Genomic DNA, 16526 nt, shown 5'->3' with positions numbered 1-16526 from the left:
CTCTCCAGTTGAGGTGCACAGGCTTCTCATTGCGGTGGCTTCACTTCTCTTATTGCAGAGCATTGGCTCAAAGTGTGAGCTTCAGTAGCTATGGCTCATGGGCTTAGTTGCCTGGTGGCATGTGGGATTTTCCTGGACCAGGGATCAGACCCATGTCCCCTGCATTGGCAGGCAGACACCCAACCACTGGATCATCAGGGAACTCATTTCTCTTACGTATCTAGAATTCGAGTTGCTGGTTCATGGGGATATTCATCTGTTTGGCTTTAGAAGGTACTGCCACCAGTTTCCCAAAGTTGTCATACCAATGTATACCTCCACTGGCAGGGTTTGAGGGTTCTAATTATTCTGTATCCACACCAACACTTGCTGTTGTCTTTTTCATTTTAGTCATTCTAATTAGTAAGTACTATTGGTATTGCAGTGTCATTTTACTTTGCCTTTCCCTGATGACTTATAAGCGTAAGCACTTTTTAATGTTTACTGGCCACTTAGATTTTGTGAAGTGCCTATTCTGTCGCCCAGTTTTCTGTTGACTTGTACCTCTCTTATAAACGTGCACGAGTTCTTTATATAGTTTGGATATGAGTTCTGTTGTAGACACATATTACAAAGAACTTCTCCCTCTTTGTGGTTTCCTTCTGTGCTGTTGTACTGAACACTGGATTTTTATGACCAGGTTAATAAGCTGCTCAACTCTACCTGAAAAATGGGGGACTTGAACTGCTTGTGATCAGTGTTGGTGATGGTTCTTCCATTGGTGAAGGTGAATTTGACACTAGTGAGGTGTACCTTATTGGGTCCCTGTCAAGAATCTTACCACCTACCCAATAGTTTGGAGACTCACCTTTTCCTTTTTTGGGTTTCAGGTCGTGGATTCACTGATAAAGTAGATCGATTAAAACTGGCTGAAATTGTGAAGCAAGTGATAGAAGAGCAAACCACTTCCCACGAATCCCAATAATGACAGCTTCAGACTTTGTTTTTTAAAAAATTTGAAGATTTATTCATTAATGTATAATTTTTATGTAAATTAATAAATCATAATTTCATTTCCACACTGCTTAAAGATGCTATATAAATTTAGATACAGGATTTACTAATAGTATATATAGTTCATTTGTTTTAAGAAAAGCTCAGTTCCTAGAGATACACTATTACTTTAGGATTGTTTAGTCATCTGTTGTAAAGCTGACGGTATTGTCAAGCAAGATTGTTTTATTTGTAATAAAGCATACAAAAACCATTTGCCAGTGGTAGGCAAAGGACTGACTATTTTGACCTCTCTGCTTAGTAAACAGTTGAATCAAGTACTGTGGAATCTGGTTTCAGTTGCCCTGTGTATTTCCTCTCTGCACTGTTGGTGGATTAGCTCTGGTGCCAAGAATTTTTTGTGGATCCATTGCAAACTGCCAGATGGAACTCAGAGGGTGCCAACTCCTGTGATGGAAGAGGCAGGGAGCTGAGTCCTCGTTTCTCTTCTCCCTAATTCCCTAGGGAATAGTGGTCCCATTTCTTTATTGTCGTATTTGCTAAAAGGTATTGGTGTGTTTCTTTAATAGGATTCTCTGTTGAGTTTATTCTTTCATGTTTAACCAGAGCTTCAGCCCTGTCACTTCCTTCGAGGTCCTACCTTGTACTCCCCATTTCCTGAAGCCCTCACCAGCTCCATTGCTTCTTACCTCCTTTTCCTGTTCTTCTGACTCCTTTTATGGAATGATTTTTCTGAGAAAGTTACATGTCATAAAAACTGGACTAATGGATATTCATTGGAAGGACTGATGCTGAAGCTGAAGCTCTAATACTTTGGCCACTGATGTGAAGAGCTTACTCACTGGAAGAGACCCTGATACTGGGAAAGATTGAAGGCAAAAGGAGAAGAAGGTGGCAGAGGATGAGATGCTTGGATAGTATCACCGGCTCAATGGACATGAACTTGGTAAACTCTGTAGGGATAAACTCTGAGGGATAGTGAGGGACAAGGAGGTCTGGTGTGCTGTAGTCCATGGGGGTCACAAAGAGTTGGACATGACTTAGTGACTGAACAACAACAACTGGGTTAGCATCTAAGATGGTCCAGGTTTCTGTCTTAAAGCTACCTTTTTTCTCTAACGTTTCTGCCTGTGTTTCATGTTGGCATCCCCTGGACTGCATGTATTTTATTTAGCACTCTTCATTTTCAGGAAGCATGGTTTTGGCCCAGAGGTCAGATACTTGAATAGAAACAAGGCTCAGTGCTTTTCTACTGTGCTATTGTGCAATGGGCTTCCATAACAAACCATTTTTATTTATTTGTTTTACTAGTTCTTGGTTGTTCGTTCGGTGTTGGTAAATGGGAGAGCTAATAGGCAAACTCCAATTCACAGAGAAGGAAAGGCTCAGTAGGATCGGTTACTCAGTTTCATCCCATCACATTCTCTTCAATTGAAATCAACCCCACAGAGCTCACTTACTTTCTAACTCTTCCACTTTGCTAATATGTTTTCAGGATGACATTTGGTTAGTTAGTATACCCCATATGTGTGTGAATGAGTGTAGTAATACATGATAAAAATAATATCTCTTAGCAATTACCTTATACATCAGTTCCCTCATATTTTGGAGAATTTTTAATTCAAGGCATTTTTTGAGGTAAGACTCACTAATCTCAGGTGACTGATAACTTATAAATGGATACCCTGTAAGGAGAATTCAATACTTTTAAACATGGCAAAATCTAACAGGCAGCAGAGAAAAACCAAAAAACTGAGCTGAGAGTTGAATTAAAAGTTGAATTCTGTTTTTTAGTGAAATGCAGTCTTATAAATCACTTTCTGCGGTCAGGAAAAACTGCACTTGTTTCTGGAACAACTGAATCCCTGTTATGTTTCTTAGTTTATTGCAGAGGTTCAGTATTTGTGGGCTTTTCTTATGGCTCAGCTTGTAAAGAATCTGCCTGCAATGTGGGAGACTTAGGTTTGATCCCTGGGTTAGGAAAAGCCCCTGGAGAAGGGAAAGGCTACCCATTCCAGTATTCTGGCCTGGAGAATTCCATGGACTGTATAGTCCATGGGGTTGCAAAGAGTTGGACAGAACTAAGTGACTTTCACTTCAGTATTCCCTAGGGTGAGGAAGGCAGTAACTAACTTTGTTACTCTTCTTTTTCTTCAGAAGAACCTTCTAGCAGAGGAACTAGTCTACCATTAACTTCTCAAATTTGTTATTTGGGTGTCTTCTAAAGGCTCAGGATGATTTCCCTGTGTGGTGAATTTTAGGTATGATCTAAAAGGGTGTCCAAAAGATGCTTCCTTTTACTCTAAGCAGAGGTTGCTCATGTTTCTTTAGGCTGAATTAAACTGGCCCCCCAAATGAGTAGAGTGTCCAGACAGGTTCATGCTCAGAGTTTTAGAATACCCTGAAAGTGAAATGGCTCAGTTGTGTCTGACTCTTTGCAACTCCGTGGCCTGTAGCCTATCAGGCTCCTCCGTTGGTCCATGGGATTTTCCAGGCAAGAGTACTGGAGTGGGTTGCCGTTTTCCTTCTCCAGGGGGATCTTCCCGACCCAGGGATCGAACCCAGGTCTCCTGCATTATAGGCAGACGCTTTTACCAACTGAGCCACTCGGGAAGTCCATATAATATGCTAGAGGGTGTTTAAAAGTGGGTCCTACCTGACACAGAGCTCCATGACAAAACTGGAGCTTCCAAAAGACTCAGCACTGTTTGGTCTTTAAAGTGGGGTTTTGTTTATGGGGAGTTTGTAGGCCAGTAGCAAATTCTGCTTTAACTTTACCAGTCAGTTTTGCTAATAAAAGAAAACTAATATGTACTGAAAGTGAAACAAAATCATCCTTGTTTCTTTTGACCTGTCCCTCTAATGCCTGTATCTGCAGAAAGTTCACATTCTAAGAACAGTTCTCATAGGCAGGAGGAGTCTTCAGTTTTCCTACATGATTTGCCAACCCTCTGCTTACTATATAACCATTACTTATCACTCAAATACTTTTAGATTTTACCACAATTATTAATCTATTTGATGTGGAACAACATTTGTATTTTTCTGGCTAATGTATTTTATAAGCTAGGAAACACTTGTCAGAAGTTAACTGTCTGAAACATGCAGATAGGAGGAAATGCTTTTTTAAAAAGAATTTTGTTTTTTTATTCATTTGAGATAGAACAAGTTGAAGGAATTATTGAAGTCAAATGATTTAAATCAGATCCTGTGTGTGAATACTTGCGTACGTGTGTATTGATGAAAATGTGTTTCAATGTGAGACTTGGAAAACTGGATATTTAATTTTAATTATATTTTTATTTATTTAAAAAGTAGAAGTGGTCTTTCATTATTGATTTGATTCTTTTGTCCCACAAAATGACTTGATCAAATTTGTCCTGTCTGTTTGCTCAAGAACAGGGGAACATCTAAAATCTGTGATAGTTTCCAAGTTATATAATTTTAAGAGGTTTTTCTCTTATATAAAATACAAGGAGAAAGGAAATACACCTAGAAATCATTTCACCATTTTTTGCTGTAAATTTTTAATGGGTGATATGATAGTATTAATTTTCTTGCTAGATATGCATAAATTTCCATGTCTGTTAGGAATTAAACATTATTAACTGGAAAGGGTTAATGACTTCATGTGCTCATGCTTATACCTGAGATCTGGTATACCATTCTTTTTCAAATTATATAGTGCATCTCTCCATTTTTGTGCAGTACTTATATTCCTAACCCTTATTTTGAAGGTTTTATATTGTAAGTATTTGACTTAATATAAAATTATTTTAATGCAAGATAAAACATGTAGAGTCTTACTTAGTTGATATTAGGATGCAAAAAAGAATAACTGGGCAAAGAACGTGGATAGATGAAGCTTTTTTTCCCTTTTTTTCTTTTAAATCTATACTACTAAATATAACATCAACATGAAAATCAAGTTAAAAGACATTCATAGACATTATGGTTTAGTTTTAGTTACAAAAGCAAAGAGGTCTTTAAAAAATTCTTATACAGGGAATTCCTTGGTGGTCCAGTGGCTGAGACTCTGTGCTCCCTATACAAGGGGGCTGGGTTCGATCCCTGGTCAGGGAACTAGTTCCCACATGCCACAACTAGGACTCTATGCAGCCAAATAAATAAAAAATAAATATTAAAAAAATTCTCATACAGTGCATTTTTATTTTCTTGATGAAATGGTAACTAGATAAGCTGGTTATTCAGACTTTAGTCTTACTCCAGAGTTTGTTTTTATGTTGGGAGAAACTGAACTTTGATCCTAGTCACTTGTTAGTCTCCATAGTGAAACTGAACTTTCATTCAACAGTTAGTATATCTATACATTCAGAATTCTTATTGGAGGAAAATTATGTTTACATGTAGATATAAAATCTCAAAACTCATCTGTCATAAACAGAAGTGAATGAGGGAGAGTTTCTGCACCTATGTAGAAGTTTGCTTGAATTAAACAAAAAAAGCAGACCCTGACAAAGGAGGATTGGACTGAGAAACAATATCCTCAGTACTACAGATACCAGGAAAAGAGACACTGGGCAACAAAGAACATCATCCTGCTCTGGGATCCCCAAAGAATCCCCGTCCCCTCCCCCCTGACCTCCTGCCAGAATGTTGGGTTTCAGAGAATGAGCAGATTAACGGATATCAGGAATAGTGTGGACTGGGCTAAGGACAAGGATAATTTGCTTGAGTAAAATTACTGACTTGAAACTATTGGAGGCCGTCTACTTGGGTAGAGGAAACAACCATGGACCATTAAAACCGTTGCTGTGGGAAGGGAGTCATATAGTAAGGAAACTACTGAAGACCAAGAGAGAAAAACAACAAAAACACAGCCCCAAGGTCTGTAAGACACAAGAGCTGGGCAGCACCCACCCAGAAGGGAGCCAGCATAGATCTGGGACTGACAACTGAATTTCCCAGTCTCAGCATGCCAGGGAGAGCAGCTGCTGCTGCTGGACACAAGCCCTGCATCATCAACTGATTCACTAGGGCCATGTCAGTGGCAGCGTCTGTGAGAGACTCTGCCTCTATACTGCCTTCTCTGTGGAAAAGGCAAGTGGCTATGTCTGAGGCTATCAGAGTGCTTCAAACTTGGGCTCCTCACACGAAGGGCTTGAGGCTGGCCCCGGTGCCAGGACTTTCATGTGCCAGGTTGGGGATCCTGTTGTTCTTGGTACTGATTTCTCTGCCAAGCCTGTACGGTGACCTGGGCTCACTACATCACTCTTCCTATGAAATAGTCATTCCCAAGAGTCTGACAGTGGAAGGAAGGGAAGACCAAGTGGAAAAGCTCTCCTACGTGCTATTTATGCAGGGCCAGAGGCAGCTGATTCACCTGACGGCGAAGAGAGACTATTTTGTGGATAACTTCCCGGTCTTCAGCTACCACAATGGCATCCTGGGGCAAGAAATGCCTCCCGTCTCGCAGGACTGTCACTATGAAGGCTACATAGAAGGAGTCCCAGGTTCTTTTGTTTCTGTCAACACCTGTTCAGGCCTCAGGGGCCTCCTGATTAAGGAGGAAAAATCCTATGGCGTTGAGCCCGTGCACTCTTCCAAACGGTTTGAACACGTGTTGTACGCCATGGCCCACGAAGCTCGCGTCTCCTGTGGCGTCACGTCCAAAGACAGCCAAGTGGCGTCCACCAGCCGGCGACCGGAGAGCGGCAAGCTTCACAGCTGGCAGGTGCCATCCGACTTGTGGTCACATATCAAGTACGTGGAGATGTTTGTCGTGGTCAACAACCAGCGGTTCCAAATGTGGGGCAGTGACGTCAAGCAGACAGTCCAGAGAGTAATGGACATCATCGCTCTGGCCAACAGCTTCACAAGGGGAATAAACACAGAGGTGGTGCTGGCTGGAATGGAGATTTGGACTGAGGGGGACCTCACAGAGGTCCCCGTGGACCTGCAAGTTGCACTCAGGAATTTCAACAGCTGGAGACAAGAGAACCTCTTCCATCGTGTCAAGCATGATGTTGCCCACATGATCGTGGGACAGCATCCTAAAGAGGATACGGGGCAGGCATTTCTCAGTGGCGCCTGCTCCAGTGATTTTGCAGCAGCCGTGGAATCTTTCCACCACGAGGATGTCCTCCTGTTTGCAGCACTCATGGTCCACGAGCTTGGACACAACTTGGGTATTCGGCACGACCATTCGGCCTGCATTTGTAAAGACAGGCCCTTCTGCCTCATGCATGAAAACATCACTAAAGAAAGTGGCTTCAGCAACTGCAGCTCTGACTTCTTCCACCAGTTCCTCTGGGAACACAAGGGGGCCTGCCTGTTTAACAAGCCTGGGCGCAAAGGCCGCTTACGGAGGGATTCCACCTGTGGCAATGGCATTGTAGAAGGACCTGAGCAGTGTGACTGTGGGTCTAAGTGTGAAATGCACCCATGCTGTGACACCAGATGTATGCTGAGAGAGCATGCAGAATGTAGTGATGGACTCTGCTGTGATAAATGTCGCCTGAGATACAAGGGATTCATGTGCCGTGCTGCTTTGGGAGAGTGTGACCTCCCAGAGTATTGTAATGGTTCCTCGGGAGAATGTCCCAGAGACAGCTATAAGCTAGATGGTACAATGTGTGATAGAATTCACTACTGTGCCAGAGGTCGGTGTAAGAACCCTGACAATCAATGCATGGATATCTACGGGTCCCCTGCAAGGTCTGCCCCAGAAAAGTGTTATGTTTCAATGAACACAAGAGGGGACCGGTTTGGAAACTGTGGTACCACCAGCTCACCGAGGTTAACATATCTGAAGTGTGCAGATGATAACATATTTTGTGGGAAACTTATATGTACAAATGTAAGAGAGGTGCCACAAATCAAACCCAATCATACACTGATCCAGGTCGCTCACAACGATGGCTGGTGCTGGAGCATGGATGCCTATGACACTGCTGATATCCCTGATGATGGAGATGCACACACTGGCACTCTCTGTGCCCCACACAAAGTCTGCATGAATCACTTGTGTACTGATCACACCTCACTTGGGTACAGCTGTGAGACAACAGAATTGTGTAACGGGAAAGGAGTTTGCAACAATTTTAGGCACTGCCATTGTGAGGATGGCTATGCGCCCCCTGACTGCAAAGATCCAGGAGACGGTGGTAGTGTAGACAGTGGTCCTCCTAGCACATCAATTCAACTTTCAAGTGAAGGTCAAAGTGAAACTCCTAAGAAACGTAGTGATGACATTCCAGGTCTTGGCAACGTTTTTTTCATACTCCCTTCCATACTTTTAGTACTTTTGATAATTGTTATGTTATTTATTAGCCTCAGGACTGGAATTGAGTCAGTAGAGACCCCAGGGGTTTCCTCAGAGGAGAATTCAGAGGAAAGCAGTAGTGAGGTATTCATAATGGAGTTCCTCCCAGTCGTGATAGAAGAGGAGGCGGGAGAGGGCCCCCCATCAGAGCAGGGCCCCCTACCAGAGCAGGGCCTCTCACCAGAGGCACCGCCGCCTGGGGGACCTCCTCCGGATGCCCCTCCGGAGGAGGCCCCCCTACCAACAGGACCTCTACCAGAGGAACCCCCACAGGAGGCACCCCCACAGGAAGCACCCCCAGCGGCGGCACCCCCACCGGAGGCACCCTCACCTGAGGCACCCCCAGCGGCGGCGCCCCCACTGGCGGCACCCTCACCGGAGGCCCCACCACCAGGACAGCCAGCATCATAAGAGGCAGCAGGTGAAGGACAAGGATAACCAAAGGCAGACGTGTACTGGAGGAAGAGTTCAAAAATATCAAATATCTCAAGCACTGAGTGGGAATGAGGCACTCACAGAAGCAAAGATGAAGTGAGAATTGATGGACCCTTTAACTCTGACAGGGATGGTCTACAGAAACATACCAACATAGGAACAGGATGACAATGCTTTCAGTATTTGTTTTATTAATTTGGTTATATATTCATATGTGAACTCGTATGTAAACTATTCTACACTTCTGCTTTTTTCCCATTTCACAAAACAACTTTATGTAAGTTCTTCTCATGGATTATACTTATCAATGTCATCTTTTAGTCGGGCCAATTTCTGATCGGAAATTACTTTTCACGGCATACTATCCTCCCTCTGCATTGTTTGATAAACACTATTATTTGCACCTACAGGATCTTCCATCCCACTCATACATATTATCTAAAGAAGGTTATCTGTTCAGTAATCTAATTTGCCTCAACAATTACTATTCATGAATAGAAAATGATTTTAAATAAAAAGCTATTTTAAGAAGCATCACTTCAGACTCCATAATGCCTAGTCTTTGGGGCTTCTTTATTTGGGGGCTCTCTTGGAAGGGACTACATCTGATCCAGGGTGCTCTGATCACCTTGGATGCATGGGGGTGGTGCATGAGGGAAGGAGAGCACTTAGGCAAGAGACAACCTTGTCTAGTGTGGCATTCAGCTGGTATTAATAATTATTCCTTTGTTTTCTGTTTTTCTACTTATGTTTATTCCTGATTTTTAAATTAATATATTGCTGCCTGACAGTCTAAAGAAACAGAGCTTTGGAGGGGGGTCAAGTGTGTGTAAAGAGAGCACAAAACACATGTAACATCACCAACTCTATGCAAGACGCTGTGTGCAGTCAAATGCGCTACACCTGAGCAATACCCCCAAGCACATGGAACATCATGACCCTGCGCTAAACACTATACATTCATCCTCAATTTAATCCTCCCACACACAACAGGGGATCTGCATCGTGTATACGAAGAAACGGAGGCTGCAGAGTTCTGCTCTAGAGTTGGTAAGGAGCGGAACCTGCATCACCATCACTCCCTCCTAGACAACTGCAGAAGTATTTACTTGATCTCTCTGCTCCCACAATAGCCTATTTTCCACCCAGCAGACAGAGTGATTCTTTTAAAAAACAAGTCAGAACATACCCATTATCTTTTAAATGTTGCTGGCAGGTCCATAGCCTGAGGGCCCCATGTTGATCATTTGATTTGACAATGGAGAGTGGTTTATCCACTGACATCCTGGAGTTGGCAGTTTGGATGGATGCATGGGGGTGAAAGCTTATTCCAGCGGAGTCAAAATGCAAAAGATGGTACCAAAACCATTCGTGAAGCTGTTCAACCTCTTTAGTATTCAGAGTAATGCAGGTTATCTAGCCGCTGAGAGATATCACTTATACCCTCACAAGATGATTACAGAAGAAGCAAAATTCCAAGTATTACTATGGAACAGTGGAAACTCTCATCAATTGCTTGAGAAATGTAAACTGGCATGCCACTTTGAAATAGCATATACTGAATACCCTTGACCTTCCTACCCTGACATCTGCATCCTTTTACTAGATAATAATGGACACAGAAGCACACTTCACAGTATTCCAGAAGAACTCCACGTTGTATTCACAGATAATACAATGGACGTTAAATTGTGGCAGACCCACACAGAGAAATACAGGAGTAGAGCAACGGAAAGGAATGAACCACAGTGGCACACAAAAGTACTAAGTGAGCTTAAATACTACTGTGGGACTAAAGACGCTTTACATTCACACTGCATTCATCTGGCTTCATATGACGTGAAGAGGGAAAACGGGACTTCCAAAGGTCAAAATAAGGGTCTACAGAAGCCCCCTCCTCCATAAAAGCAGTGGCCACACTGGCAAAAACAGTCACAATCAACTTTTTTGCAAGTGTGGCAACTGTCTAAGTCATAGAACAACAAAACAGCTGAATCTTGGTGAGAGCAGTGAGGTGTGTGAACTTTTAACTACCCTACTCCCACAGCCTTCTCCTCAGGTCCCCACGAGTCAGCTCAAGTACAACTCAAGTGCATCACCTCAACCGCAACAGCCGTGAAAACAGGCAGCCTGGCAGAATGCACAGAACAGTCCGGAGCTCCCTCAAAAGCCTACCCATAGCATTACTACTAACTTGCGTGTCTGGCAGGTTCCTGGAGAATCCCCATTCAGGAAACCTGTATTCCTATAACCCTCACAGGAGAAAGCGTAAGGCAAAAGTTTCACAGCGTTGGATTTGGCAAAGGTTTCTCTGCTATGACACCAAAAGCACAGGCAACAGAAGATAAACAAAATGGACTTTGGGGAAATATTTAAATTTTGTGCATCCAAAATTACTATATATTCACAGAGTGAAAAGGCCACCCACAGAAGGAGAGAAAACAGCTGGGAATCATATATCTGATAAAGAACTACTATCCAAAATACATAGCGAGAACTCCTAAAACTCAACAACGAGAAACCAAACAGCCTGATTCAAAACATGGGCAAAGGACTCAAATGGAAATTTCTCCAAAGAAGATACACAAATGACCGTTCGCATATGAAAAGATGCTCAATGTCACTCATCCTTAGGGAAATGTCAATCTAAACTACAATGAGATACCACCTCATATCCATTAGCATGACCACTACAAAGAAAACAGAAAAGAACAAGTGTTGGAGAGGAGGTGGAGAAAACTGGATCACTTGTCCCCTACTGGTGGGAAGGTAAACTGCTATAGCTGCTCTGGAATGGCATGGTGGCTCCTGAAAGATATTAAAAATAGAATGACCATGTGGTCCGGCAAGTGCACTTCTACGTATAAGCCCAGAAGAATGGAAAGCAGGATCCCAAAGAGACATTTCTATGTCCATACATGTAATGTTCAGAGCAGCATTATTCACAACAGCTAAAATGTGGAAGCAACCTGAGTGCCCACAGAGGGTGAATGGAGAAGCAAAAGGTGGGCTATACATACAATGGAATATTATTCACCCATAAAACAGAGGAAAGTCTGCAAACTGCCACAACATGGATGGATCTTGAGGGCATTATGCTAAGTGATATAAGCTTATAAGCTTGTCGCAAGACGACAAATACTGTAAGATTCCACTTGAATGATGTACCTGTGTAGTAAAATCATACAGACAGAAAGTAGGATAGAGGCTGCTAGGGGCTAAGGGAAAGAAGATAATGGGGATTTATACTTTAATGAGAATAGTTTACATAACGAAAAGAGTCCTGGGGATGGACAGTGATAAGAATTGATGCTTTTGAACTGTGGTGTTGGAGAAGACTCTTGAGAGTCCCTTGGACTGCAAGGAGATCCAACCAGTCCATCCTAAAGGAGATCAGTCCTGGGTGTTCATTGGTAGGACTGATGTTGAAGCTGAAACTGCAATACTTTGGCCACCTGATGTGAAGAGCTGACTCATTTGAAAAGACTCTGATGCTGGGAAAGATTGAAGGCAGGAGGAGAAGGGGACGACAGAGGATGAAATGGTTGGATGGCATCACCGACTCAATGGACACGGGTTTGGGTGGACTCCGGGAGTTGGTGATGGACAGGGAGGCCTGGCGTGCTGCGGTTCATCGGGCCGCAGAGTCGGACGTGACTGAGCGACTAAACTGAACTGAATGTAGCACAACAGGAGCATTACTTAGTGCCACTAACGTGTACACTTAAAATTGGTTAAAATGGAAAATTTTATATTCTGCTTGTTTGAACAGAATGAAAAAATCCAAAGAGAAAAATGAGATAATTTTCCACTTTAAGAGATAACCACTGAAAAAGTGCAAAAGCCCACAGAATCGGAGAAAATATTTGTAAATTATATACTGACGGAGGTTAGCTAGTACCCATGACACATTAAGAACCCTTACAACTCAACAAGACACCCTGTTTTAAAAGGCAAATTATGTGAGCAGTTATTGTTGTTACTCAGTCGCTAAGTTGCGACCTCATGGACTGCAGCACGCCAGGCTTCATTGTCAAACAGCCACCTCCCGGAACTTGCTCAAACTCATGTCCAATGAGCTGACGATGCCATCCAACCATCTCATCCTCTGTCGTCCCCTTCTCCCGCCTTCAATCTTCCCCAGCATCAGGGTCTTTCCCAACGAGTCGGTTCTTCGCATCAGGTGGCCAAAGTATTGGAGCTTCAGCAACAGCATCAGTCCTTCCAATGAATATTTAGGACTGCTTTCCTCTGGATTGACTTGTTTGATCTCTCTGCAGTTCAAAAGACTCTCAAAGAGTGTTCTCTAGCACAATTTGAAAGCATCAATTCTTTGGCACTCAGCTTTCTTTATGATCCCACATTCACATCCATACATGACTACTGGAAAAACCATAGCTTTGACTAGATGCACCTTTGTCGACAAAGTGATGTCTCTGCTATTTAGGACGCAGTCTAGTTGGTCATAGCTTTTCTTCCAAGGAGCACGTGTCTTTTAATTTCATGGCTGCGGTCACCATCCACAGTGAGTTTGGAGCCCAAGAAAACAAAATCTGTCACTGCTCCTACTTTTTCCCCTTCTATTTGCCATGATGTCATGGGACTGGATGCCGTGATCTTAATTTATTTGATGTTGAGTTTCAAGCCAGCTTTTTCTCTTCTCTTTCACCCTCATCAAGAGGCTGTTTAGTTGCTCTTCACTTTCTCCGATTACAGTGGTATCATCTGCATATATGAGGTTGCTGATATTTTTCCCAGAAAGCTTTTCCTGGAAGTTCTCAGTTCATGTACTGCTGAATGAATCCTACCTTAAAGGATTTTGAGTATAACTTTGCTTGCATGTGAAATGAGTGCAACTCTACAGTACTTTGAACATTCTTTGGCATTGCCCTTCTTTTGGGCCTGGAATGAAAACTGACCTTTTCCAGTCCTGTGTCCATGGCTGAGTTTTCCAAATTGAGTGTAGCACTTTAACTGCATCATCTTTTAAGATTTTAAATAGCTCGGCTGGAACGCAACCATATCCATTGACTTTAATCATAGCAATGCTTCCTAACGCCCACTTGATTTCGCACTCCACATGTCTGGCTCTAGGTGAGTGATCACACCATTGTGGTTATCCAGGTCATTAAGACCTTTTCAGTATAGTTCTTCTGTGTATTCTTGCCACCTCTCCTGAACCTCTTCTGCTTCTGTTAGGTCTTTATCGTTTCTGTCCTTTATCATGCCCATCTTTGCATGAGATGTTCCCTTGATATCACCAATTTTCTTGAAGAGATCTCTAGTCTTCCCTGTTCTGTTGTTTCCCTCTATTTCTTTGCACTGTTCACTGAAGAAGGCTTTCCTGTCTCTCCTTGCTGTTCTCTGCAATCCTGCATTTAGTGGGGTATATCGCTCCCTTTCTCACGTGCCTTTCGTTTTTCTTCTTTCCTCAGCTATTTGTAAAGCCTCCTCAGATGACGACTTTGCCTTCCTGCATTTCTTTCTCTTGGGGATGATTTTAATCACTGCCTCCTGCACAACGTTACAAGCCTCTGTCCATAGTTATCCAGGCACTCTGTCTACCATATTTAAGCTCTTGAATCTGTTCATCACTTCAACTGTATAAGCTTAACAGGTTTGATTTAGGTTATACCTGAATGGACTAGTGGTTTTCCTTATTTTCTTCAGTTTAAGCCTGAATTTTGACAAAACTCTGTTAGCCTTTGTCCTGCTTCATGTTGCATTCCAAGGCAAAACTTGCCTGTTATTCTGGGTATCTCTTGACTTCCTACTTTTGCGTTCCAGTCCCCAAGGATGAAAAGGACATCTTTTCCTGGTGTTAGTTCTAGAAGGTTTTCTAGGTCTTCACAGAACCAGGCAACTTCAGCTTCTTTGACAACAACAGTTAGGGCACGGACTTGGATTACTGTGATACTGAATGGTTTGCTTTGGAAACAAACCAAGATCATTCTGTCGTTTTTGAGACTGCACCCAAGCACTGCATTTCGGACTCTTTCGTTGACTATGAGCTGCTTCATTTCTTTTAAGGGATTCTTGCCCACCGTAGTAGATATAATGGTCATCTGAATTACATTCACCCATTTCCATACATTCTACTTCACTGAGTCCTAAGATGTGGATGTTCAATATTGCCATCTTCTGTGTGGCCACATTCAATTTACCTTGATTCATCCACCTAAAATTCCAGGTTCCTATGCAATACTGTACTTTACAGCATTGGACTTTACTTTCACCACCAGACACGTCCACAACTGAGTGTCATTTCTGCTTTGGTCCAGCCTCTTCATTCTTTCTGGAGCTATTAGTAATTGCCCTCTGCTCTTCCTCAGTAGCATACTGGACACCTCCAACCTGGAGGGCACATATTCTGGTGTTATCTCTTTTTGCCTTTTTCATACTGTTCATGGAGTTCTCCTAGCAAGAATACTGCAGTGGCTTGCCATTTCCTCCTCCAGTGGACCACACTTTTTCAGAACTCTTCACTATGACCCATCTGTCTTGAGTGGTCCACAGCATGGCTCACAGCTTTATTGTGTTACGCAAACCCTTTTGGTACGATAAGGCTGTGATCCATGTAGGGGGATGTGAACAGACATGCATCTGAAGAAGAAATAAGTGAGCAATAAAAATATCACCTGGGCTTCCCAGTGGCTCAGTGGGTAAAGAATGCACCTGTGACGCAAGAGACGAGAAGACATGGTGTTCAGTCCCTGGGTTGGGAAGATTTCCTGGAGGAGGGCATGGCAACCCACTTCAGTATTTTTGCCTAGAGAATCCCAATGATCAAGGAGCCTGGCAGGTTACAACCCACACGGTCACAAGGAGTTGAACATGACTGAAGTGACTGAGCATGCAAGCAAGCATATGAAAAGCTGTGCAACATCACTAATTATTAGGGAAGTGCAAATCAAAACTGCAATGAGATACCTCTTAATATCCACTAGGATTGCCACAATCAAAAAGGCAATAACAAATGCCAATGATGATGTGGAAAAACTGGAATCCCCATTCATTTCTGGCAGGACTGTAAAATTGTTCAGCAGCTTTGCAAAACAGTTCAGCAATTCCTCAAAGGCTAAACATTGTTATCACGTAACCAAACAATTCCACTCCAAACTATTCATTCAAGGGATATGAAAACATACTTCATGCAAAACTTGTACTGAAATGTCTATAGCACTACTATTCATAATAGTCAAACAGTAGAAAGAACCAGTTCAGTTCAGTTCAGTTCAGAGGCTCAGTCGTGTCCGACTCTTTGCGACCCCACAAATCGCAGCACGCCAGGCCTCCCTGTCCATCACCAACTCCCGGAGTTCACTCAAATTCATCTCCATTGAGTCGGTGATGCCATCCAGCCATCTCATCCTCGGTCGTCCCCTTCTCCTCCTGCCCCCAATCCCTCCCAGCATCAGAGCCTTTCCTAATGAGTCAACTCTTCGCATGAGGTGGCCAAAATACTGGAGTTTCAGCTTTAGCATCATTCCTTCCAAAGAATACCCAGGACTGATCTCCTTTAGGATGGACTGGTTGGATCTCCTTACAGTCCAAGGGACTCTCAAGAGCCTTCTCCAACACCACAGTTCAAAAGCATCCATTCTTCAGTGCTCAGCTTTCTTTACAGTCCTACTCTCACATGCATACATGACCACTGGAAGAACCATAGCCTTGACTACACGGACCTTTCTTGGCAACGTAATGTCTCTGCTTTTTGATATGCTGTCTAGGTTGGTCATAACTTTCCTTCCAAGAAGTAAGCATCTTTTAATTTCATGGGTGCAGTTACCATCTGCAGTGATTTTGGAGCCCC

General features: G+C 43.0%; 2 protein-coding genes and 1 non-coding gene across 11 annotated transcripts in view; 2 read left to right on the top strand and 1 right to left on the bottom strand.

Moving 5' to 3' along the window:
- MAPKAPK5 (MAPK activated protein kinase 5) overlaps nucleotides 1-1079 on the top strand; it is a 29140-nt gene extending 28061 nt beyond the window's left edge. For all 9 annotated transcript variants that reach the window (XM_068990268.1, XM_068990267.1, XM_068990266.1 and 6 more), the window contains one exon: nucleotides 870-1079. In XM_068990268.1, the coding sequence (XP_068846369.1) occupies nucleotides 870-964 (95 nt within the window). In that variant the 3' untranslated portion in view covers nucleotides 965-1079. The remainder of the gene's footprint in view (nucleotides 1-869) is intronic.
- A 2454-nt stretch (nucleotides 1080-3533) lies between these two features.
- TRNAY-AUA (transfer RNA tyrosine (anticodon AUA)) lies at nucleotides 3534-3606 on the bottom strand. The gene has a single exon. It is a non-coding gene; the product is annotated as a tRNA-Tyr (tRNA).
- A 2389-nt stretch (nucleotides 3607-5995) lies between these two features.
- Nucleotides 5996-8689, top strand: LOC138093564 (disintegrin and metalloproteinase domain-containing protein 1a-like). Its single transcript, XM_068989622.1, has one exon. The coding sequence runs from the start codon at nucleotides 5996-5998 to the stop codon at nucleotides 8687-8689; it is 2694 nt and encodes an 897-aa protein (XP_068845723.1).
- The last annotated feature ends 7837 nt before the right edge of the window (nucleotides 8690-16526 follow it).

This window comes from Capricornis sumatraensis, chromosome 17, assembly GCF_032405125.1.
Source record: "Capricornis sumatraensis isolate serow.1 chromosome 17, serow.2, whole genome shotgun sequence".
NCBI classification, from domain to species: Eukaryota; Metazoa; Chordata; class Mammalia; order Artiodactyla; family Bovidae; genus Capricornis; species Capricornis sumatraensis.
Note: the sequence above shows the minus strand (reverse complement) of the source record. Positions and strands in the feature narration are given on the sequence as shown.

Bases quoted from the DNA above. Each gene is read 5' to 3' on its own strand.
- LOC138093564 (XM_068989622.1), top strand. From the start codon at position 5,996: ATGTCAGTGGCAGCGTCTGTGAGAGACTCTGCCTCTATACTGCCTTCT.